The sequence below is a fragment of the Xenopus tropicalis genome, chromosome 2 (genome assembly GCF_000004195.4).
Source record: "Xenopus tropicalis strain Nigerian chromosome 2, UCB_Xtro_10.0, whole genome shotgun sequence".
NCBI lineage: Eukaryota > Metazoa > Chordata > Amphibia > Anura > Pipidae > Xenopus > Xenopus tropicalis.
In genome coordinates, this window is record NC_030678.2 from 69,957,388 (window position 1) to 69,984,457 (window position 27,070).

At 39.2% G+C, this 27,070-nt stretch overlaps 1 protein-coding gene across 2 annotated transcripts in view; it reads left to right on the forward strand.

Moving 5' to 3' along the window:
• Nucleotides 1–27,070, forward strand: part of mapk14 (mitogen-activated protein kinase 14) — a 103,460-nt gene that overhangs the window by 15,161 nt on the left and 61,229 nt on the right. For both annotated transcript variants that reach the window (XM_012959463.3, NM_001005824.1), the window contains exon 3: nucleotides 21,706–21,764. In XM_012959463.3, coding sequence (XP_012814917.1) covers nucleotides 21,706–21,764 — 59 coding nt within the window. The remainder of the gene's footprint in view (nucleotides 1–21,705; nucleotides 21,765–27,070) is intronic.

Consider the following 27,070-nt stretch of genomic DNA (forward strand, 5'->3'; position numbering starts at 1 on the left):
GACAATCTTTAATTAAATTAAGTCTTTTCTGAACACTCCTTTGTGAACCTGGGTAAGGCTGCATACCATTTTCATTACGACCAAAGGCATCATCTTCCACAAAAACATATGGGGGCACATTTACAAAAGCACGAACGCTTGAGCGAATTTTTGCCGATTTTTTCGGGCGTCCGCACGACTTTTTCGTACGGCGCACAATTTTTTCGTACGGTGCACGACTTTTCCGGACGTTTGCACGAAAAAATCGGAAAGGTTTTACCGCTGTTTACAATTGTTCGGTACGAAAATTTCGTGACTTTCGGATCGCCAATACAATATTATCATGACTAATACGATTTTTTCGTAAGCATTTTCGTGATATTTGCGATCTTCCGAAATTTTCGTTTCCAATACGATTTTTTCCCATTCGTGATTCGGATTCGTGGATTAGTAAATGTGCCCCATGGTGTAGGAGGTGCAGCAGTTGCAGGCAATGGTTTTGGCAGTGGTAGGTGTAGAGTTCCTTCTCATAACTGGCTTCCCAGGGCAGAATGACAGAAAGCTCTGGCATCACCAATGTTTCCTCAGGCTGTAGGCAACTATGACCGTAAAGTAATAATTTGCATCGGCAACAGCCAGAAGAAAAACTTAAAAGTACTTTTTGTAGTTATAGAACTTTGATCCGTTGTTGGAAGGCATTGTCACTCTAATATGTTTACCATCAAAGGCACCCACGCAGTTCGGAATTTTTTTTTTTCTGTAGAAATCTTCTGCAATCTGGATTCATTTATTTTCATCTGGAGATGGCATCACAATGCGTTGCAGGCGAGACCAAAACAGCGTACAAGTTTCACATTCAATTCTGCTTATAGTGGTTCGCCCAATACCAAATTGGTAGTACAATGAAGAAAAAGACTGTCCAGTTGCTAAAAACCTGAAAAGCAACAAAACATACAATGGATTATTATAGTAAAAAACTGTAATGATGTTCCGCAGCCAAACGATGAACAATGGGAAGAGGCAACGGACCACATATATGACTTCCTTATAGCCACTAGGGATAGAGTTATACAATTTAAATTCTACCACCAAGTATATATTACCCCAACTAGACTTAAAATCATGGGTAGATCGTTAGAATACGGGATTTGTCCATACATAGCTAACTATTGGTCTGGAATTATGCAGTATCTAGATGAACAACTAGCTTTACCTAGAGTTAAAACTCCAGAAGTATGCCTTCTAGGTCTAGTAGATGAACTGATTACACAAATTCACTCCAGGAACTTAATGAAGGCAACATTATTCTATGCAAAAAAAATTACTCATCATAAAATGGATGTGCCCTATTGCACCCACAATAACAGAATGGGTAGCAATGGTCAATAAAATAGTACCACTCATAAAATTCATAAAATTAACACCCCATTGAAATTTGACAGAATATAGACCCCCTGGTTAGATGCTAACCCTACTCTAAACCTACCGGAGGAACCCGCTAGCGAATAAGCCCTAAAGAGCAATGCTAACAAGCCCAAATAATACATATGGGATGTTAACGAGTCCAAACCATTAGAAAACTATGCTGATATACTGCATATATTGCATAACTGATTACTGATATGCAATGACTTGTTGTACATTACTCATTGATTTGTAAAAGGATGTACCCAATATTTTTTTGCAGCAACTTTCTTTCTGCACCAAATATTGATACAAATATACCAAAAACAACAGTATAGCCAGATGTCTCTAAGATGCCATGTTGCTGAGTAAACACGCCCCCTCACTAGCTCACAAAGAATAACCACACCACTCACTTGCTCACAAATTGTGTATAGGCATGGGTAAGAATTATTTCATAAATTGACAGGTCCCCTGTAATCAGCTAATGGTTTGGAAACTGAAAGGACTGTATTACTAGTAACATTACTAGACTTGATAAAAGTTTTGTTGTAACCCATTCTATTCTGCTACGTTTTTATTTTTTTATTTTTAATTAGCCAGGAACAGTTCACAGTGTGATAAGGTGCTAAATTGTGAGTAGACCTTGCATAAGGGACATCTAATTTCTAGATAGTGGGAAAAAAATTTCTAGAGCTGTGCTAACTTTTCAAAATGTGTAGAAGGCAAACCCACACATGCAACTGAATGGGTATCCTTTGGGGGGAGAGGTAACTTTCTTATATTTTTAGTAAAAATAAAGAGATCTAAAAACTGACAGCACAGAAGTTATATGCCCTTTTTCCTGTTAATGGAAAGATCTTTACCACAATGTAGCAGTTTGTAGTACACTGTCTGCTTTAATGAGGAATATTTTGAGGGTATTTTAATGCACATTTCTTCTACCAGACACTTTTACTATGACAGGTTATTGATACATTAGAAATCAAGAAGAAATCCTACACCATTGTCAAAGGCTGACAGTGTTGCCTAGTAAATCTCAAGAAGAGCAGTCTTCACCCCAGCCAGTCAATAGAATTTCTGGGTCTCTTAATAGACACCCTACATGCAAAGGTGTTCCTCATGGAATCCAAAGCACAGAAACTAATCTTTCCTGGGCAGACATCCTCAGACTCCTAGGCTACATGGTGGCCACCCTGGAGACCATTACCTATGGAATATTCCACATGAGAGAACTACAACTCAGTTTCCTCAAATTTTGGACCAAGAACAATCAGAATCTCTCCCAACAGATTTCTCTGCTCTCAAGCACAAAGGACAGCCTCCAGTGTTGGTCAGTGCTAGAGAACCTGACCAGAGGCAGATCATGGGCCCCCATGAGATAGAAGGTCATCACTACTGATGCCCGCATCACAGGATGTTCGACAGAGGAGATTCGACTGCCCAAAAACATCTTGTAGATCAGGGCAATTTACAACGTGGTCTCCACATGGTCACATTGGCCAAAGTCGCAACCCTTACGCATTCAGTCGGACAGTGCCACAGCTGTGTCTTACACACAGTGCTTTTCTAAAGTATTTGCCCATCTTTGCATTTTTCATGTTTTGTTACATTCCAACCTGTAATTTTAAATGTTTCTTTAATCTTATTTTATGTGATGGATCTGCACAAAATAGCTTAAGTTGGTGATGTGAAATGAAAAAAAAAAAAAATATATATATATATATATATATATATATATAAAATAATTAAAAAATAAAATAAAAAACTGAAAATTGACATGTGCATATGTATTCACCCCCTTTGCCATGAAGTCCCTAAAAAAGTCCTGGTGCAACCAATTACCTTCAAAAGTCATATAGTTAATGAAATCAAATCCATCATCTTCAAATGGAAAGAACATGGTACAGGTATAGGACCCGTTATCCAGAATGCTCGGGACCAAGGGTATTCCGGATAAGGGGTCTTTCCGTAATTTGGATCTCCATACCTTAAGTCTACCAAAGAATCAATAAAACTTCAATTAAATCCAACAGGATTGTTTTGCATCCAATAAGGATTATTTGTATCTTAGTTGGGATCAATTACAAGATACTGTTTTATTACTACAGAGAAAAGGGAAATCAGTTTTAAAATTCTGAATTATTTTTATTAAAATGGAGTCTATGGGAGACGGGCATTCCATAATTCGGAGCTTTCTGGATAACGGGTTTCTGGATAAGGGATCCCATACCTGTACCACAACAAACTTGCCAAGAGAGGGTCGCCCACCGAAACTCACAGACCAGGCAAGGAAGGCATTAATCAGAGAGGCAGCACAGAGACCAAAGGTAACCCTGAAGGAGTTGCAGAGTTCCACAACAGAGACTGGAGTATCCTTCCATAGAACCACAATAAGCCGTACACTCCAGAGCTCGGCTTCATGGAAGAGTGGCCAGAAAAAAGCCATAACTTAACGGTAAAAATAAGAAGGCACGTTTTGAGTTTGCCAAAAGGCATGTGGGCGCATAGGCAGAGGGTGACTTTTTTTTGTTTGGGGAGGCTAAAGATGGGCCATACACAGACTGACCTAAAGCTAATGTTTGACTAAATGGATTCACTGCTGGTGTAAAAAATGAACCTCCCAACTACCTCTTGTTGTTCCCAATGAATTCCAGGCATACTTTGCAATAGTGCAGATGGGAGTGCTTTTTTTTTTTTTTTTTTACCCTAAAATGTTTAGGATATAAAAGTATTTACTTCTGTGAGGGGTTCTCCATACATTTGTGTTTGGGATCAGTTAGCTTAAAGGGGCAGTTCACTTTTAAATTAACTTTTAATATGATGTAGATTTTAATATTCTGATACAATTTGCAATTGGTCCTCTTATTTTTAATGGTTTTTCAGTTATTTAGCTTTTTGTTCAGCAGCTCTCCATGTGGTAGTTAACCAGCTATCTGGTTGCTAGGGTCTTATTTACCCTAGCAACCTGGTATTGGTTTAAACAAGAGATGGGAATATGGAATATAGTTAAGGGCCCTGCATAGAAAAATAAGTAATAAAAATTACAACAATAATTAAATTGTAGCCTGCAGAACAATACTTTTTGGCTGCCGTGGTCAGTGACCTCAATTTGAAAGCCAGAAAGAGGCAGAAGAGAGAGGCAAATTATTCAAGAACTAAAAAAAAAAATTAACTAGGAAGACCCATTGCAAAGTTGATAGGAATAGGCCATTTTATAACATACTAAAAGTTCACTGAAAAGTGAACCACCCCTTTAGTTGTTTTTACGTTAGTTTTATAGAGAGAGAGGCAGTGGGTACTGACATCCCAGGCACAATATATACAGTGAGACGCAGTCTGTATTTACAAAACCAGCACATTATATACAGTGAGAAGCAGTGGGTACTAGCACCCATGGCACATTGTATGCAGTGAGAAGCAGTGGGTACAGATGGCAGATATTCAGGCCCTGGCACTGATACACAACATTGGCTCAACTGTAACTAGAAATTAACAAAACAATGACAAAAGTAGAAAAAAAAAATAGTGCAAAAAACAACAAATATATAAAAGCACAATGAGCTTTTTCAGGGGGAAAGAGTTAATACAATTCATCTGTTAGGGTACGTGATAGTGATATTATAGATGTCTTGCACCTGCGTATTGCACCTGCGTATTGCACCTGCGTATAGCACCTGTGGGAGTGGGATGAAATCTGCAGCAAAAGTTCAGAGCTGGTTCTTAGGTAAAGGTTACAGCCTGCAGATTTATTTTCAGTCTTCATTTCTGCACTCCCCTTAGTTTGTAATATCTCCCGATCCCTGTCTGCATCTGTGCCTTGATTGGTGAATTTTGCTGTCTGTCAAGAAAGCTGTGCTCTGATTGGAGAATCCACAAGAAGAAAGATCCAATCAGAGCACAGCAGAATCGGCTTGCAGGAACAGAATATTTCCAAGACAGTGCAGAAACAGAGTGAGGGTTTTTTTTTTTTTGTTTCTTTTAAGGTGCCAAGCAGGTTTGGGGAGGCTTAGCCTCCCCTAGCCTTATTGAAAATCTGCCTATTTGTGGGCGACTTCCCAAATGTATGGAGAAAGGCGATCTGGTCAGACTAAAATTGAACTTTTTTGGCCTCCAAGGAAGATGCTATGTCTGGCGCAAACCCAACACATCCCATCATCCCAAGAACACCATCGCCACAGTGAAACATGGTGTTGGTAGCATCATGCTGTGGGGATGTTTTTCAGCAGCAGGGTCTGAGTCAATGGAAAGGTGCTAAATACAGGGATATTCTTGAGCAAACCTGTGTCAGTCTCCTGTGATTTGAGACTGGGACGGAGGTTCACATTCCAGCAGGACAGTTACCCGAGCAACACTCGAGTGGTTTAAGGGGAAACACTTAAATGTGTTGAAATGAAGTTCCAGGGATGAGGAGGGTGGGGGTTGGGGGTAAGGGTATTGTTGTTAGTATTTTTTTGTTTTAAAAAAAAAATGTTAAAATAAGTACTGTATTGTAAAATAAGTATTGTTTTATATATGTTTATGCCAAACTCGGGATGCATTCATCCAGTTAGTCTTAACTGTCTCAATCCATCACCAATGCAATTCAATGGCTAGCTATAACCCCAATACTCGACAACCTTTGTTAACTATACTCTCCTGGAACATAAGAGGACTCAATTCCAAATATAAGCGAAGCTTAGTCTTCAACTGTCTTAAGAGGAGACCTTGTGATATCCTTATGTTCCAGGAGACTCCCTTAACTGGACAAAAAGTCCTGGCCCTACGGAAACCGTGGATAGGCTGGTCCTACCACTCCACTTCAAGGGGTGTCTCAATTCTAGTAAGGAAAAATCTGCAATTTGAACTCGCAAAGATGGTCACTGACCAGTTTGGTCACTACTTAATAATAGAAGCCACCATAGCAAACAAAGCCCTGACACTGGTTAACCTATATGTTCCACCACTGTTCAACATAGATATACTCAACCGAATAATGAGCAAACTAGCTGAATTCTCACCCACACCCAAGGTCCAACAAAACTTGCGTAATGGACCACCTTCCTGCTCCTTTGAGATGCATGGAGATGGACACATCCGGCACAATAAAGCTTCTAGAATAGAAGTCACTATCTAGAATAGACCTAGCATTAACTACCCCAGATATGTTGCTTCTACTTGACCAAATAACCTAACTTCCGCAAGCAATCTCCGATCACTTCCCTTTACTACTAACTCTTAGATGGCTACCCCCAACAACACATAGAACCTGTGGCTCAAAAACCCAGAAGTAGACGTCAAAAACGTAGAGGCCAACAAAGAATACTGGGCTACCAATGTAAACATGGCCTCCCCATATACAGTCTGCGACGCATCTACGGCTGCTATGAGGGGGACTCTGGCACAGGCAATAGCACTGGCCCGCAACAATGCCAAAGCCCAAGGGAGACCAGCAGAGGAGGAGCTGACCCAAGCGGAGAGAGAACACATTCTCTCTCCTTCAGATCTCTCCTACAATAAGCTAGTCCAAGCTAAAAATGCCCTGGAAAGAAAGGAAACAACTCTCACAAAAAAAGTCATCCTATATCAGTCTCAACAAACCTTTGAAAAAGTAGACAAAAATGGTAAACGCCTGGCTTTTCTGGCTAAAGCCCAAACCTCCCCCTCTGCAGCAGGAAGAATTCAAACCTCAACAGGGGCATGGGTCACAGGGACCCCTCTCATAGCACAAGAATTTGCAATGGTCCTGCCCTGATATTGCTAGATACTGGCACAAAATTCTTAAGGTACTAACTGAGAATCTGGACTTCCCCGACATTATTTCTCCCTCCATATTCCCTTTGGGAATCCTAGAGGACAACATACCAAGCAGCTACTCCAGAAACCGATATCAAACCCTTCTTTTCTACACCAGGAAAAATATTGCCATGCACTGGATGGGAGCACGTCCACCATCCATTAAAACAAGGAAGCAGTTGGTAAACCATGCAATTCCACTAATCAAACCTACCTCAGTAGCGAGAGGAACACAAGCTAAATTTGACCTCATCTGGACCCTGTGGATTGAGGCAGGACTGGACTAACCCATGCACAGTGCCACACATGACCCATAACCAAAGTGATATACCCACCCTGCATATAGAATAACCTGTATCTCTGAATAGTTAACCAAAACTGATAAAGAAATGTACATTGTAAAATGTTTGGCACAACTGTCTGTTGTTAATAAAAACGTACCTTGGAAAAAAAAACTGTGTTGAAATGGCCTAGTCAAAGTCCAGACCTCAATCCAATTGAGAATCTGTGGTCAGACTTGAAGATTGCTATTTGCAATCGAAAACCATCCAACATGAAGGAGCTGGACCAGTTTTGCCTTGAGGAATGGGCAAGATGGCAAGATGTGGCAACCTCATAGAGACTTATCCAAAGCGACTTGCAGCTGTAATTGTTGCAAAAGGTGGCTCTACAAAGTACTGACTTTAGGGGGGGGGTGAACAGTTATGCTTGCAGTTTTCTGTTATTTTGTCCTATTTGGTGTTTGCTTCACAATAAAAAAAAATACATCTTCAAAGTTTTAGACATGTTCTATAACTGAAATGGTGCAAACTCTTAAAACAATCCATTTTAATTCCAGGTTGTGAGGCAACAAAACATGAAAAATGCCAAGGTTGGTAAATACTTTATCAAGCCACTGTATATATGGACAGACATGTATGGTAGGCTCTACTGATAGATGTTCCTTTCTGGGGCTGTCCAAAATTTGAGAGTCCTACCGTAGCTTCCAGTTTACTCAGTGAGTACTCCTCAACAGGTAGCAGCCCCCGTGCTGGCTGTGTAACTTACAAATATGATTCCAAGAACCCGGAGAGTACCATTATATGCAGTGAAACAGTGTAGTTTTATTGAGACATCTTTTAGCACAACATGTTTCGGCTCACCAGCCTTCCTCAGGTGCTTACAAAAGTGACCATAGCAAAATAAATATATACCCTACCCCACACCAACAAGTGTCACCAGCTCCACAGTGTGGCCAGGTGCATAGGTATTCAAGACAAAGATTTGTACTGCCATCTAGTGGCCTACTAGTTGAAGTAACACCTTAGAAGTAGTGTAAGTTTCTTAAAGGAACAGTAACACTAAAAAATAAAAATGTTTTAAAATAATTAAAATATAATGTACTGTTGCCCTGCACTGGTAAAAGTTGCGTGTTTGCTTCAGAAACACTACTATAGTTAATAGAAATAGCTGCTGTGTAGCCATGGGGGCAGCCATTTAATTGAAAAAAGGAGAAAAGGCACAGGTTACATAAGAAGATACCAGATAAACTGTGTAGAATACAATGGGAATCTGCTACTTATCCGTTATCTGCTTAGTAACCTGTGCCTTTTCTCCTTTTTTTAATTTAAATGGCTGCCCCCATGGCTACACAGCAGGGTATTTATATAAACTGCAGTAGTGTTGAAGAAAACACACAACTTTTACCAGTGCAGAGCAATAGTATATAATATATTAATTATTTTTATACACTTTCATTTTTTGGTGTTACTGTTCCTTTAAGATAGTTACAGTACAGCAACAGTGTATCTAGTATTGGCAACAATGTATTGTAAGTTAACATTCAATTTTCGCAATAAATTATGCAAGGGAAGGGAACTTCTCCTACCAGACTGCAATATGGTAGAAAGATAGTCCTGTTCTGAGAATAGTCCGACATTCAAAGATTCATTGCTGTAAAAATGAAAATCACGTTGTTATAGGAAGCATTTGAAACTCAAGGCCTCATTCATCCCCAGTGGCTCCAATGTATCCATTGTATGTATCCATTTTGCCTCAGTTTGTAAAAGCAAGCGTGTTCTGTCTCCTCCCCTTCTAGGGACTATTACATCCTCAAGGACCAGCCAGCGTAAAGATGCCGGAGTATGTTTAAAAATGTTTCCCCACGGGTGTTTGTGTTTTCTTTTTTTCGGGGTCATAAATGGTTATAGAATATTTATGTTCCCTAATACGTACTTTTACCGGTCTAGCAGTCTGACCTACGTACATCTTACAACATGGGCATTACAGTGCGTATACCACCGATTCCGAAAAGTGTGGTAATCTTTTTTTCAGGGTCATAAATGGTTATAGAATATTTATGTTTCCTAATACGTACTTTACAGGTCACCCATCAACAAAAACATAGTCTTCCCTTAATTCTGTCCAAAACCACAAACCACCAAAATTAAGCTTTGTACATTAAATGTAAACAGTAAGAGCTGTTAGGCTCTGTTTAAAAAGTTTAGCTCCAAATCATCTGTGGAACTCTGTCTTAGTCACCTACACTGCACCAAGGCTTCTAAGAAGACCATAGCTAGTCGGCTGCTATTACCAGATTACCTATTTTCTGTTACACAAACAGCCTTCTTCTGGCCTTGAGGCACCGGTCAATTTAGGAGATGATCTGCCACTTGTTCTTAATCTCACACCTTCTATAAATCAGACAATTCAGCATTTAGGAGGACATTTCTACAGTCTGTCCTGATGTCTTCATTAACAGCCTTTCACAGGATTCATTATGACAGAAAAGCAGCATAGACCCAGGGAGCAGAATCCTTCAGCAGAGGTTTCAGGGAGCAGTACACTACCACATTTCCAAAGCACTGTTCTAGAAATCTGCATTCTTTAGATTTCAAGGAAGAGAACAGATTCTGATGAATCCAGAATAGGCAAAACTGTCTTTACTTCAAATTACTTAATTGCAGTGCTTCCCTAAATGTATATTTTTTTTTTTTTTTTGAGCTTTAACTTTTTTATTGAACATGACATGTTACATAATATTGTAATCAATGGTTCATGGAGTTGTATATGATTACATCAATAAAGTATGCAACTGTCAACCAAATATGATTCTTACGTGTCATTCTTTTAGGAAAATGTATCCGTTTTTATTAAAAAAAAAAAAAATTATTTCAAAGTAGCTCCCACATATCATTACCTTCTAAGATAAAACACTCTAAATATGAATGTCAGAGGTCCACTGAACAGTTTTATGCCCAATATGTATAGGTTTACATAACTATGTGGCATGTAGGGACCTCACAATTAAATACCCCCAATATGATCTATTATTTGTGTCACAAAGCTACTGCAAAATCAATACAATTACTGCATTTTATGTGGGGTAAAGCTACAAAAAAGTAAGTTCACCCCAGAAAGCCATGCATTTATGGAACGTACACTTTCCCCTAAATCCAAAATGAGTACATATGCCTTTTTACACTGAGCTACCAAACCACAAAGGTTTCTTAAAGTTAGCGATTTTGATAAAATTTCCTAAAATCACCTCAAAGTTTCCACTCTGCAGCATCTTCTCTCCCACAGATCGATAGTTACCAAGATAAAACACCCTAAATATGAATGCCACATGAATGTGGCATGTAGGGCCCCCCCATTTCCCCTACTGCAAAATGAACACATTTACATCATTTTATGTGTAATAAAGCTACAAAAAAGTAAATTCACCCCAGAACATTTATATATTTGATACATTTATAACTGTTATATTTATGGTTACTTTATTACTGATATTTTATTACCTTTGGGATTATACTGGAGATGCATACATAGTTACCTTTAAAGGAGAAGGAAAGTCATTTTGGCATTCTACTGCCAATAGATTCACCACATTTGTGCCACCTAGAACAATATATTTATTCTACAGAAAGCATTGCCATACCTGAGTAAAAAGCCCTAGAAGCTTTCTCCATTTGGTCCAGAAATTAATCTTTCAACAGAGTGTTGCACAATACTAATACTAAAAGGTGGGGACCCCTCCCATCTCCACCACTTTCTATAGAAAGGGCGGCCCTCAGTACACTGCACTGTAGGATAGGAACCAATCAGCAGGTAGGCTGACCTGATAGGGAACTGAAGCCTGTCTTTGCTTGTGTGAGTGCAGGGCTGTGATTGGCTCTCCCCCTCCTACTGTGCTTCTGGTAGGGACCGTTAGGACACGGCCACTCTTCATTTCAAACATGGACAGAGTAGTGATTGGATCTATAGGGAGCTCTAATAATAGGGCCATTTTTACAGACAGGATTAATTTTTAGCACAAAGCGAAACCAGCACCATATATTATTCATAATTGCCTACAAAATTAGGGTTTAGAGCCTAAATTCCCATTTATCCAATATGTCTCCTTTAAAGGAGAATGCAAGTCAAAATTTAAAAAGCATACTGCCCAATAGTCCTCCATGTTTAGTAAAAACGCCATACTTTTGGCTCACCTAATCAAATATTTACTCAGTCACACTTACTTTCTAGAACAGGCAGCCATCTCTAAAAAGGTATTTTCCCTTCCTTTCCCTCCTTGCTTCATACTGCACATGTGTTTACCTTCAATAATTGTGCTCTATCTTTTCTCCCTGCTCTCTCCTTTGCCCTCTGTATACCTTGCTCTGGATACCCTCTCTTTTAATCTTTCAATTAACACTTGGGACTGCTCCATGTAATCACTGTCCCTTGAACAGTTCCTTTGAACCCTAAGGAACTGTCCAAGTGGCATATTATCCAACCATGGTCGGTGGTGACAACTCCCATAGTTAATATAGGAATAGGCATCCACCTCTTTGAAATATGTAGATGTAACTAACTTGTTGTCAATCACATCTATTCTCATGTCTAAAAAATGTATAGGTTTAGCACTAAAGTCCATACAAAATTTTAGATGAGGGGAGGAACTATTAAGCACTTCAAAAAATTCCTGTAAGAATTCTACTGTGCCATCCAATATCATAATGATATCATCGATATATCGCCCCCGCAACTTAATTGGGGGTGATATATTGAGTCAACCCAGATGTTCTTTTCCTCCCAAAGACCCACATACGACCCCACATAATTAGGAGCAAACAGAATACCCATCGCTGTTCTGCAGATCTGTCTATAGTAGTGTCCCTTAAATCCGAAATAATTGTGATTAAGTATAAATTCCATACACATTCTTAAAAAATACCTTTGATCCTTAGATAATTCATCATCTTTCTCCAAAAAATAAAGTGATGCAAATACTCCACCATCATGTGAAATACACATGTATAGTGAATTAAATCAACTGTTACTAAATAAAAATTATTTTCCCACTTAAATTCATTTCACTGTGACAACATGTCCATCGTGTTTCTCGCATACAGGGGTAATTTTTTAACAATAGGTGCTAAATAAAAATCTACAAATTTTGACAGACCTACGGTAAGTGACTGTACTCCCAAAACAATCGGTCTGCCAGGTGGTATAGCAGGGTCCTTGTGGATCTTTGGGAGATGATAAAACACCGGGCATGGATGGCAGCTGCCATTTTAAATAGCTTCCTGTTTGCAGTCAAGCCCTTATAGCTCAGATTACACATTCGTAAGGGAAGGGAGAGGGAGTTCTTAGCTTTCTTATGGGAGGGGGAAGCCGGAGAGGTGACTGCACAGACTTTGGCCATGGGAATTAAGGATTTGTCTGAGCAAGGAAGTCAGACACCCGACGAACATGTTTACAAAAAAGGAGACAAGACATGTTGTTCCTTTGTGAGTGTTTATGGCTGTATTTACATAGATAAAGCTTACTTAGTTTTTACCTTTCCTTCTCCTTTAAGCACTCTTTGTATTCAATACTACGTATATGGAACACTGGGGAAGTGGTAAACACAATGGTGCTGAGTTCTAATATTTTTAGTGTTTTTAATTAAGTTTTTCTCTGTTTGAAGGCTTTTTGTAATTAATAAAATTGGGCATTTTTAAGCATAGGTGTGGCTCTCTATATAAGAAGTATTTTATAATTTGTATGTGAAGTTATATCATTTTCTTATGAGCCCCCACCTTAATTACATTTAAAGGCTGTAAATGAACTTTGTTACAGGAGAAGGAAAGTCATTTTAGCATTTTACTGCCAATAGATTTGCCACATTAGTGCCACCTGTAGAACAATATATTTATTCTGCAGAAACCATTAACATACCTGAGTAAACAGCTTTAGAAGCTTTCTTCCTTTGCTTAAGATAGCAGCTGCCATTTTAAGTTGATTCCTGCCTGCGGTCTCTAGCCGTTATAGCTGAGATCACACATTCTTAAGGGAGGGGGAAGCAGGAGAGGGGAGGGAGGAGCAGCAGCAAAGAGGAGAGAGGAGAGAACTGTGCAGACTCTGGCCCAGGAAATTGAGGCTGTTTCTGAGAGAGGAAGTCAGACAGTGGAACATCGTGTTTACAAAAAAAGAGACAAGAAATCCTGTGTTTCTTTTAATAGTGCAGCATTACTGTAAGTGTGTATTACTGTATTTACATAGACCTTTTTGATAAAGCTTACTTAGGTTTTACCTTTCCTTCTCCTTTAAAGGTGTGGCGTCATAGGGATGCAGTTTCATGTTTTGTATAACCAAGATAAAGGACCCTAAATATGAATGCCAGGGGTCCACTGAATAGTTTGATGCCTAATCTGTAGGTTAACCTAAGTATGTAGTGTTTAGAGGCTCCAATGCGAAAATGTACATATCTATAATTTCTGTCATTTTAACTCCTGTAATATCATCATTTTTATTTGGGGTCAAGCTACAAAAAATTAGGTAACCATATAAAACACCCTAAATATGAACACCAAAGGTCTACTGAACAGTTTGATGTCCAATGTACATAGGTTTATCAAAGTACATGGCACTTAGAGACCCAAAAATACCTTGTGCATACTAATTTCATGGATTATATTTACTTAGATCATAAACACACTGCCAGTTTTATGTGGTAAGAGCTGCAAAAAAGTAGGGTGACCCCTAAAACCCATTTATTTTTGGAAAGTACATATTCTGACAAATCCAAAATGGGAAATATTTCTTTATACAGGGTTCTTTATACAGCTCAAAACAAGGTTTTGAGATTCATGGGAGGAGGGTGTTATTCTTCCCCTTTACAGAGCGCTGGTAAGGGCCCCATCTAGAATATGCTCTTCAGTTTTAGTCTCCAATGCTTAAACGGGACAATATTGAATTAGAGAGGGTCCAGAGAAGGGCAACTAAGCTAGTAAAGGGTATGGAAAGTCTCAGTTATGAAGAAAGACTGGCTAAGTTGGGTTTGTTTACATTGGAGAAGAGGCACTTAAGAGTTGACATGATTACTATTTATAAACATATAAGGGGATCATATAATAACCTCTCTATTGCTTTATTTACCAGTAGGTCCTTCAAACGGACACAAGGGCACACACTCCGTTTAGAAGAAGGGAGGTTCCATTTAAATATTCGGAAAGGATTTTTTACTGTGCGAACTGTGAAGTTGTGGAATTCCTTCCCCGAATCAGCAGTGCTGGCTGATACATTATATAGCTTTAAGAAGGGGTTGGATGGCTTCTTAGCAAGTTGATCCAGGGACTGGTCCGATTGCCATCTTGGAGTCAGGAAGGAATTTTTTCCCCTCTGCAGCAAATTAGAGAGGCTTCAGATGGGGTTTTTTTTGCCTTCCTCTGGATCAACTAGAAGTTAGGCAGGTTATATATAGGCATTATGGTTGAACGTGATGGACGTAAGTCTTTTTTCAACCTAACTTACTATGTTACTGAATGGAGAATGCTGGGGTTGGGGTTAGCCGGAAATCGGCTTCAGCTGCACATGCTCAAGCAGGCTCTGTGTCAGTGGTGAGACCTGAAGCATTTTCTATTGAACGAAATAACTTACCGTATATACTCGAGTATAAGCCGATCCGAATATAAGCTGAGGTACCTAATTTTACCTAAGAAAACTGGAAAAACATATTGACTCGAGTATAAGCCTTGGGTGGGAAATGCAGCTGCTACTGCTAAGTTTTTTTTAGCTGTCAGGCAAGTTTGGGAAGGCTAAGGAAAAATACCTGATGCCCACCACAGTCTGCTTCCCGTTGACTTCAGAGCTGTTCAACTTGTCTTCCCATTGACTTCAGAGCTGTGCAACTTGACTTCAGAGCTTTGTAACTAAAACTCCTTGTTAGATTTCTGCCGTGTGCGCTCCCAACTTAGAAAGGCACACATACGAGCAAGCGCACACTCGGATGTGTGAACTTAGGAAAGGCACAACTTAGAAAGGCACAACCTAGAAAGGCACAACTTAGAAAGGCACAACTTAGAAAGGCACAACTTAGAAAGGCACAACTTAGAAAGGCACAACTTAGAAAGGCACAACTTGGAAAAGGTACAACTTGGAAAAGGCACACATGCAAGCTGTGTAACTAAAACTCCTTGTTAGATTTCTGCCGTGTGCGCTCCCAACTTAGAAAGGCACACATGCGAGCGAGCGCATGCTCGCATGTGTGAACTTAGGAAAGGCACAACTTAGAAAAGGCACAACTTGGAAAAGGCACAACTTGGAAAAGGCACAACTTGGAAAAGGCACAACTTGGAAAAGGCACAACTTGGAAAAGGCACAACTTGGAAAAGGCACAACTTGGAAAAGGCACAACTTGGAAAGACATGCAAGCTGTGTAACTAAAACTCCTTGTTAGATTTCTGCCGTGTGCGCTCCCAACTTAGAAAGGCACACATGCTAGTGAGCGCACGCACCTGTGGTAGGCATCAGGTGGGCGCAAGACACTTACATCATATACAGACACATCTAAGCCAGTACCTGTATGACACAGAACCGGAACAGCCAACGCGCGTCAGCGCTTGCAACCACCCGGCGCCGAGCGCGCATAGCGGACGTCCGTACAGCCACGCGGGGGTGCAAGCGCACAGTAGGGGTAGTCCGCGCACGCGAACGTACAGCCACGGGGGGGGGGGTTTGCAATGAATGACATCTTCAGTACCGTATATACGCGAGTATAAGCCGAGACTGCATTTTTCAGCACATTTTTGGTGCTGAAAAACTCAGCTTATACTAAAATTTAAATTTTATACTTCAAACTTCCAAACATGAGAGCTTTCCTAATGTTCTAAAAATTGCCTAATAATAACAATTTTTTTACACACTAAAGCAAATTACCGTAAATATAAATGCTGAATGGTTTGATTTCTAATATGTATATATACAGTGAATATAAAAATGTCAGGTTCCTGTGCTGTACAAAAATAAGACAAAGATAAATCATTTCAGAACTTTTTCCACCTTTAATGTGACCTATAAACTGTACCACTCAATTGAAAAACAAACTGAAATCTTTTAGGCGGAGGGAAGAAAACCAAAAAAAATAAAATAATGTGGTTGCATAAGTGTGCACACCCTTAACTAATACTTTGTTGAAGCACCTTTTGATTTTATTACAGCACTCAGTCATTTTGGGTATGAGTCTATCAGCATGGCAGATTTTGACTTTGCAAGATTTGCCCACTCTTCTTTGCAGAAACACTCCAAATCTATCAGATAGTGAGGGCATCTCCTGTGCACAGCCCTCTTCAGATCAACCCACAGATTTTCAATCAGATTCAGGTCTGGGCACTGGCTGGGCCATTCCAAAACTTTAATCTTCTTCCGGTGAAGCCATTCCTTTGTTGATTTGGATGTATGCTTTGGGTCGTTGTCATGCTGAAAGATGAAGTTCCTCCTCATGTTCAGCTTTCTAGCAGAAGCCTGAAGGTTTTGTGCCAATATTGACTGGTATTTGGAACTGCTCATAATCCCCTCTATCTTAACTAAGGCCCCAGTTCCAGCTGAAGAAAAACAGCCTCAAAGCATGATGCTGCCACCACCATGCTTCACTGTGGGTATGGTGTTCTTTTGGTGATATGCAGTATTGTTTTTGCGCCAAACATTATGGCCAAAAAGTTCAACCTTGGTTTCATCAGACCATAACACCTTTTCCCACATGCTTTTGGGAGACTTCAGATGTGTTTTTGCAAAATGTAGCCTGGTTTGGATGTTTTTCTTCGTAAGAAAAGGCTTTCGTCTTGCCACTCTACCCCATAGCCCAGACATATGAAGAATACGGGATATTGTTGTGACATGTACCACACAGCCAGTACTTGCCAGATATTGCTGCTGCTCTTTTAATGTTGCTGTAGGCCTCTTGGTAGCCTCCCTGACCAGTTTTCTTCTCATCTTTTTGACAATTTTGGAGGGATATCCAGTTCTTGGTAATGTCACTGTTGTGCCATATTTTCTCCACTTGACAATGACTGTCTTCACTGTGTTCCATGGTATATCTAATGCCTTGGAAATTCTTTTGTACCCTTCTCCTGACTGATATCTTTTAACAATGAGATCCCTCTGAAATGTCAGGAAAGACCAACTAGAGCAGCTGAACTTTATTTGGGGTTAATCAGAGGCACTTTAAATGATGGCAGGTGTATGCCGACTCCTATTTAACATGATTTTGAATGTGATTGCTTAATTCTGAACACAGCTACATCCCCAGTTAGAAGAGAGTGTGCACACTTATGCAACCACATTATTTTAGGTTTTTTTGGTTTTCTTCCCTCCACCTATGAGATTTCAGTTTGTTTTTCAATTGAGTGGTACAGTTTATAGATCACATTAAAGGTGGAAAAAGTTCTGAAATGATTTATCTTTGTCTCATTTTTGTACAGCACAGAAACCTGACATTTTATCAGGGGTGTGTACATTTTTTATATCCACTGTATATATATATATATATATATATATATATATATATATATATATATATATATAATATATCTCTCACTGTCTGCCAGCCAAACCTAGATATTTGCGTTGGTTGCCTATTGGGCACGTCTAACTTGTGCTCCTGGTGCTAGCTAGGGTGCGTTGTATACATGGTAACTAGGCAACAGCGCGCCCCACGCTCCCTACAATTCGGCACGCTAATTGAATACACCCGACCAGCGTCCACAACATTTGACTGAGCATTGCCTCTGTGGGCGATATGATCTGCTCCACATGATGATCACATTTACACACTGAATTTCAGCGATCGCTGGGTACAGTTGACAGTTGGTGGCTCCTCTCTCTGTGCGTTCCTTTATACTCCTAGCTTCTCTGGTGCATCCGGACATGGGTCCTGGGTTTAATACCCGATGCCTGTCATCTCCAACAAATAATTATCCTCTATAATCTTTTGCTCTTGGCAACTAAGGCATTCATCACTTGGCACAGGGAAATGCTTGACTTCTCTGACTGGGAACATTCTCTGTATAGTTTTTTGCAACATGTATCCATTTGCCTACTAGCTACATGATTTTAAACTTAACCTTGTTTTCTAGCACTGCACTCCCATTCTATTTGCCTATGTATGTTGACATTTGAATTTATCTTGCTCTGGTGGGTGTGGGCTTGTTTACACTGGTTGCCATGGTAACTGGCAGTTTGTTTTTTTTTTGGCGCTATTTTATGTGGTGGGGGTATTTACTGTGGGTGTTGGGATATGGTCTGTTCCTTTGTCCCTGAGGAAGAGCACTGGTTGTGCTCGAAACGTTGGAATTTTTTCAATAAAAACACTTTTCTTTTGTATCAAGTCCCTGTGTGTCCGGCACTCTTTCTATTTTATATATATATATATATATATATATATATATATATATATATATATATATATATATATATATATATATATATATATATATATATACACATTAGAACATTAGGAAAGCTCTCACTTTTTCTTTTGTATCAAGTCCCTGTGTATGCGGCACTCTTTCTATTATATTTTTGTTTTTGACCTGCACCAAGGGCATTTGGACTTGTATAGGGTGTGCTCCTCCCTGTGTACTATATATATATATATATATATATATATATATATATATATATATATATATATATATATATATATATATATATATATATATATATATATAAATAAATAGTCCATAGGGTGCACACCATTTGCAGCAACAAAACCTGGGTGCTAGTACAAAAAAATGCACTGGAACAAGGACAGCACTCCTAGGATTTAAAGAATTGTGAGCAAAATGTTCAACCTGCTGCCATTCTCACAGTAATTATGCCGGGGTCCCCAAACTTTGCAGAGTTATGCACCAGGTAACTGCGGTTCAAGGTTAGACAAAGTGGGCAGAGCCACAAACAGCCAATCAGATTTCACCTATTGAATTTTATTGGTTTGATGCCAGGGTTCCCAAACTTTGCGCTGGGTGACTACATATTCAAGTATTATTTAAAAAAAAAAAAAGTTTTAAAAAAGCATCTCACGATATTAACACTAGGGGACTGCACTAGGAGCCAAAGTGGGCAGAGCCACAAACAGCCAATCAGACTTCACCTATTGAATTTTTTTTTAATTTAAAATGCTGCATTTCTCACACTATTTATGTCAACTTTGCCCACTCAGTCACTGGCTGACTACATATTCAGGGTTAGAAAAAGTGGAGTGGAGCCACCAATGGCCAATCACATTTCTTTAATTGATTTCAGTGGGGAAATTTTAACTGCTGCCATTCTCACATCTTTAATGCCAGAGGCCCCAAACTTTTCACAGCTGGTCACTGGGGACAAAGTGTAAAGGTTAGGAAAAGTGGGTGGAGCCACCAACAGCCAATCCATTTCCACTCATTTAATTTAATTGGTTTATATTTAAACTGATGCCATTATTTAATTATTAATTCTAATGTTGTTAAACTTTGCAAAGTTAGTCACTGGGTATTTATGGTCCAAAGTTAGAAACAGTGAGCGGAGCCACCAACAGCCAATTGCATTTTCACATTTTTATGTTCAATGGTGAAATGACCACTAACAGCCAATCAGATTTCATCCATTGAATTTCATTGGCTTATATATAAAATGCTGTCATTCTCACAATTTATGACAGGATGCCCAAACTTTGCAGTTTGTCACTGGGTGACTTCGACTCAAGGTTAGAAAAAGTGGGCACACCCACTTATCACAATTCACCTATTTACTTTTATTGGTTTAAATTTAAACTGCTGCCATTCTTTAACTATTAATCCTAGGGTCCTTAAACTTTGCAGTTAGTCACTGAGTAATTGCAGTTTCAGGTTAGAAAATGTGGGCGGAGCCACCAACCGCCAATCATATGTCACTGGTCTGTAAAAACTGCTCAACTGCCAGAGCCACCAGGGCAGAGAATAGAAAGGACAGGCAAACACTGCTTTTAATAGCAGTTATATATACAAATAACTACAAAAACCATTACAAATATAATGAATGTATATTGCTAAGTTGCTTAGAATTTTATTAGGTTTGACGTGTCCTTTAACCTGATAACTCAAACACAAAATAATTTTTATTTTATTGGAGGTTATGCCACATGAAACTAAAGCAGGCCTTCTGAAAACTCGGGCAGAGCAACACGATGCAAGCTGTCAGAACCAGGACCACAGAAACTTGCTGATGGGTACCCCCCCCCCCGATAGCGCAAATGTAAAAATCCCATCGACATCTGGCTAATTTTTGTTCAGATATTGGTCGGCAGGCCCATCTGAGACTGTCCTATAAACTGCCGACTCAGACCGTCAGCAGCTTTTATTGACTAATGTATTCCACCATGCAGTATTGCCCTAATAAATAAATTATTGGTTTACGTTATAATTCTTCCATAGATTTGTAACCCTTTCTTGGCACACTCACTTAATTTGGGCTGTATATAGGCTTTGGTACAGGAGATTTTTGTTCTCTTTGAATTATAAGATACTGGGAACTGGGATTTTAGCGCAGTGCCTCCACCCAGTGGACACTGAGGAGCACACCTCAAGGGACTTTCCACTAGGAATAATCACACACAGTTTTGCCGCAATATCAAACTTTATATAACTGTTGAAATAGAATGTAAAACAGCTTTAGGGATAACTGAATTTCCTGTCCTGAGGAACTTGTGCAGTCTATCCACTCCTGGCACAGTCTCTGTAGGTGCCCAGTCCCAACTTGGATCCGGATAAACCACAACCCTTAAATCAGTTCAGTCCCTTCCCCCAGAGCTCTTAAGTCCACCCAGGTAGCGCTACCTGCCCCAGAGTACCTTCCCCTTTGAAAAGGTGGCTGCTCCCACGTAGCAGGCAAACGGTCAACACCAGGGGACACACACAGTGATTCCACAGAGGACTTTGTAATCCCTGGCAGCCCTGCAGACTCTTTTCCTTTCAGTCTGAACTCACAAGAGGGGTACTTGCTGCTCACTCTGTATCTCTCTTCCAACACTGGCAAAAACAACAGGGGCTCCCTTTATCAACTGCTGGGCCTGCCCCTAGATTTTTGGCTCCAAACCTTAAGCACATCTCCTGTCAGAGGTGCACTGCTGCATCCAGCCAATCTGGTCCCTCCCCAGTCTGTAGCTCGGCTGGATGATGTCACAGACTGAGAAACAGGGGACAGAGTTCTCTGATCCCCTACAGATTTTTATTAGCATAAATTTGAGTAATCTAATTTGCTATTAAGTATTACTAAAGTAACTAAGTTGTTTTTTTTGTTTTTTTCTAGGTCATTGGACTCCTAGATGTATTCACACCTGCAAAATCATTCGAAGAGTTCAATGATGTGTAAGTATTTAGTATTGCTGTAGATAAAATGCAACAAATATATAATGACTTACAAAAATGCATATACATAGTTGAAAAATAAATACATTCTTTATGTTTAACCTGCCTAAGTTTCAGTTGCTATTGGGAAAGGCAAAAAGTCTTACACAGTGAAGTTACTCATAGCCAGTGTTGTATTTAGGTCCATTTCTTTAACAGGCACTGGACTTTGCCTCACAGCAGATGCTTTTGCTGTACAGCAAATGCGCTGATTGCAGAATAGCCAGGTAATCTCTCCCCCCCAAGCTCTGCTGAGAGCCACTGCCATAGGCACAGGTATATGGGTACATATATAGTAAATATGGCCCTGCTTCAAGCACCAAATTAGCTTTCATTTCTGTACCACAAATTAAATAATTACATCACATCTCTGACAGGTTACCGAGGGGTGTTGCACCAGATTTGCCCATTGTAACTAGGTATGAGACAAATACATTATCTTTGAGTTTCTACACTACAAAACTGCACTGTACGACTAAGTACCTATGGAGCAGTTAAGTCACCCGCAATAGCAGAGATCTAATTAACTGCTCAAAATGCCTTTCCACTGGCAACAATAGTAGTCGCCAGTCCGTTGCATCGCTTTGTTATTCCAAAGTTGTGCAAAGTTTACTCTTGCAGGCAACTTTGTGCGACTTTGGAATATCTAAGAGATGCAATGGTCTTTCCACCGACAACACCTGTTGTTGCCAGTGGAAAGCCATTTGAAGCGGTTAGTCACCCGCGATAAAACTGAGCTGCTCCATGGGTCCTTAGCCTAACACATGCACTGCACATTATCAGTATGCTCTGGCTGCTGTAGACATACTGATGCTTTGTTGATGAAAACTGCAATATATACGCATCTGTTGGTGACAGTATTCCAGACAAAGACCCGATTTGCATATGGCCTTATGGAGATATATTCAATTTTGTGTATATTCCATGCTGTGGCTCCTGTTATATTCTGCAGCAATATGCTCAAGGCACTTATTTTGCTTGATAATCCTTCTGCTATATAAAAAAAAATCCAGCCGAGCAGCACTCCCATGATATTCGTACCAAGCCTGGTATGTTAAATGGATTATATATATATATATATATATATATATATATATATATATATATATATATATATATATATATATATATATATATATATATCAGTCCTGATGGTGTCTGCACTCCAAGGCTTTAGTATTCTGTGGGGTGCACAGCCAAAATCTGAGTATTTTAGCATGAAATAATCCATGGCCTTTCGGTCCTCATTAGGACCTTTATCAAGGATAAAACAACGGTGTATCATCTCACATATAAATACCCTTGCAATCTAAACAAGTGAAAAAGGTGCCCAATCCCCATTTCCAAACTATTATGTAGCCAATGCTGTTACGTGTGCAGAAATTCAAACGGGCCAATGCTTGGCCTATATCAGTGCATATAGAATATGACAAACTTTTTTTCCCACAGGACATTTTTTGAAAAGAAAAAAAGTTTTTTATGGACACTAAATGAGCTCACTTGATGCACTGGTGACACCGTATGGTGAGAATATATATAGCACCTTTATAAGTGTGTTTTATGATTATTGCACTTTAACATTGTATTTTATGGCAAAGCACTTTTAATTATTTATGTCATATGGTTATTACGCTATATATTAGGTTTTATGTGATATAAGGTTGTTTTATGACATGATCAATTTATTTATGTTTATTGAATGAGTTTGTCATATTCTATATGCACTGATATAGGCCAAGCATTGGCCCGTTTGAATTTTTGCACACGTAACAGCATTGGCTAATTACATAATGGTTTGCAAATGGGGATTGGGCACCTTTTTCACTTGTTTAGATTGCAAGGGTATTTATATGTGAGATGATACACCGTTGTTTTATCCTTGATAAAGGTCCTAATGAGGACCGAAACGTTGGTTTTTAAACAATGAGTTTTCAATAAAAAAAATTTTTTGAATTTTAAGGGTGTGCCGGCCATGGATTATTTAATGCTAAATATATATTGTATGTATGTCTTGTAAAGAATCGGCACTCACCAGTATCGGGGCAAAGTCTGGGTGCTGACAAAAATAATGCATCAAACTCAACAGTAGAAAGCACTCACAGCTACAGCATCAATCAGGTCAGTGATTTATTTCATGGTATGATTTATTTCATGGTATGGTGAGATATGGAGATTTTATATATATATATATATAATATATATATATATATATATATATATATATATATATATATATAAAATCTCCATATCTCCATGCATGTATACATGGTGCACAACAGGTAACAAACCAGCAATGCCTGGGTGCTCAGAAAACCAAATAGTTATGTCCAATATAGTCTAGCAATAGAGAAAAGAGTAGTCAGCTCAACAATCTGAATTTCTTCTCAGGAGTGCACGTTCCCCACCAGCCACTTGCCACTGGAACTCAGTAGAGAATCAGTTTTGAACAGTACCTATTTCTTCAAGTATTAAAATTATTATATTATAATTATAATATTATTGCACACTTTAGGGAATAACAAGTCAACAAAGCTCTTCATTCCCCATAATGAGACTGTTGAAGTCCGAATAAAAGGTCTGAAAAAGATAAAAACATAAATACTATATAAAAGTTAAAAAAAAACAAAGGGGGAACCTACTTATCAAAAAATTGGAGTGAGGTCATATTCCTTGTCAAGACTGAGTGCTTAGCATTTCTAATTTCCTAATCCGGTAGGCTCCCCTGTACAATTATTTCCCTAAGTCTATTCTCTCCACTCCGTTTAAGTTCGACTGTCTCCACTATTTGAAGTTTAAATTGAATTCTCCCTGTGGCCATATTCAATGACCTGCAACTGTTTGTTCTTTCTTGCCTGTATTTGTTGCAGATTTATGACACCTCCTAATGTGTTCGTGTACGGTCACTTAATGACATACACTGCTTACATATGCCGCATGCAAACCTTTATGGAGTTAGGATGCTAGGATGGTGAATAAACTGTCCCGGTTGTACATTAGAGCAGCAATTGCAGTTGCAGCATGGGAAAGTTAAATTTTTCCTTAAATTCTCCCTAGATCTTTTTCCATTACTGCCCCCCGAGATCAGATTTTACCAGGAAGTTGTAGCACGGGAAAGTTCAATTTTTCCTTAAATTCTCCCTAGATCTTTTTCCATAACTCCTCCCTGAGATCGGATTTTACCAGGAAGGTGATTAAATTTCTACCTTTTTTGTACGCAATTATAGGGTACCTCTTAGCTTGAATCTGTGGTAATTTCACTTTTATTAATGACCAATGTTGCCTCAAAATCTTTGAAATGGTTTTTCTAAACATTTTGGTTCTATCTTGAACCTTCACCTACTCCATTTGTTTTCTTTAAAGAACATTAGGATAACCTCTGTTACAACATTTCTTGCACATCTCACCTAGTCTTATATTCGCTCTTTTACTAGAGGTCACCACTCATTTCACCCTACGTAATTGTGACTTCGGCAAAGCCTTTTTTAATTGTGGTGGCAGGAATGACCTATAGTGAAATAATAAATTTAGGTCAGTAGGCTTTACATTAAGATCCGTTAACAATGAGTTCCCCTGTTTATAGACTTTTGTGTCAAGAAAAGGTATCTCTAACAAGCTTGCATTAAGTGAAAATTTCATATAAGGTAACGCACTGTTAATTTCTTGGGCAAACGTCTCTAGGGTCCAATGTGGCCCCGTCCATAACACAAACACAACATTGATGTAATTTTTTTTACAATATATCTTAAAAAGATTCATTGGTATATATAAATCTGATTCATAAAAATGGTTGTGTATGCCGGGGCCACATTGGAGCCCATTGCCATGCCACCTGTTTGGATATAGAAATTATTCTCAAACTGAAAATAATTATTATGAAAAATAGTTCTTTTTTGAGTTCCATCTATGGATTAGTCCTGCAGCAACTCCACTGAGACTTCTTCCACACCCCCATCATGTTGGGTGAAGGTGTAGAGGCTCAGCATCTAGAGTTACCAAGAGCAATCCCTCAGCATCACCTGAGAGGTCTGTCAGTTTCACTAAAACTAGTATCTCTAATATAAGACTAATGCAATTCCACAAATGGCCTACTTACTTTGTGTACAAAAATAGCTATTGGAAACAATATAGAATCTATAGAGCAGGGGTCGGGAACCTTTTTGGCTGAGAGAGCCATAAACACCACATATTTTAAAAAGTAATTCTGTGAGAGCCATACAATATGTTTGGCCGCGGATGCTGTGGGGCAAGGTAGGGTGGGTCCCAAGGATGCCGGATGCGATGCAGAGGAGGTCGTGGCCTGCGCTCGGCGGATAGAAGACGTGTTCTAAGGCTTAGAACACGCCTTCTATCCGCCAAGCACAGGCCATGCCCCCTGTTATTTTTTTTATTAAAGATTTGGCAGCGAGCCAGATGCAGCCATATGAAGAGCCACATCTGGCTCCCGAGCCATAGGTTCCCTACCCCTGCTATAGAGGATACAATTGTCCTACTGGGGTGGCCATGCCACAAATCCGGGCCTGCCTCCACTTGTAGACTATTTTCCAGACAGTGGAAAAGAATTTAAAATTCTATTTTTCTATTCTATTTCATTCCCTTACCAGACATAAGCTGCTACAGTCTTCTTTCTGAATGCCTCAGACAGCTCTTTTGATCTCACCATGATGTTCGCTCTCACATCAACAGTTAGGAGCACACCACACTAAATTTCTGAGGTTTAAATAGGGAAAACCAACTTTAAAATGTTGAGTAACAATGTTGAAATCATGCACACCTGATCTTCCAGTATTGTTGAAATTGAGATTACATATCCATGTGTCCAAGTTTGTAACAAAACCACACAGGCTTTTATAGGGTGTCCTAATTGTTTCACATGACTATAATATATATATATATATATATATATATATATATATATATATACATATACACAGTGGCTTGCAAAAGTATTCGGCCCCCTTGAACTTTTCCACATTTTGTCACATTACAGCCACAAACATGAATCAATTTTATTGAATTCCATGTGAAAGACCAATACAAAGTGGTGTACACGTGAGAAGTGGAACAAAAATCATACATGATTCCAAACATTTTTTACAAATAAATAACTGCAAAGTGGGGTGTGCATAATTATTCAGCCCCCTGAGTCAATACTTTGTAGAACCACCTTTTGCTGCAATTACAGCTGCCAGTCTTTTAGGGTATGTCTCTACCAGCTTTGCACATCTAGAGACTGAAATCCTTGCCCATTTTTCTTTGCAAAACAGCTC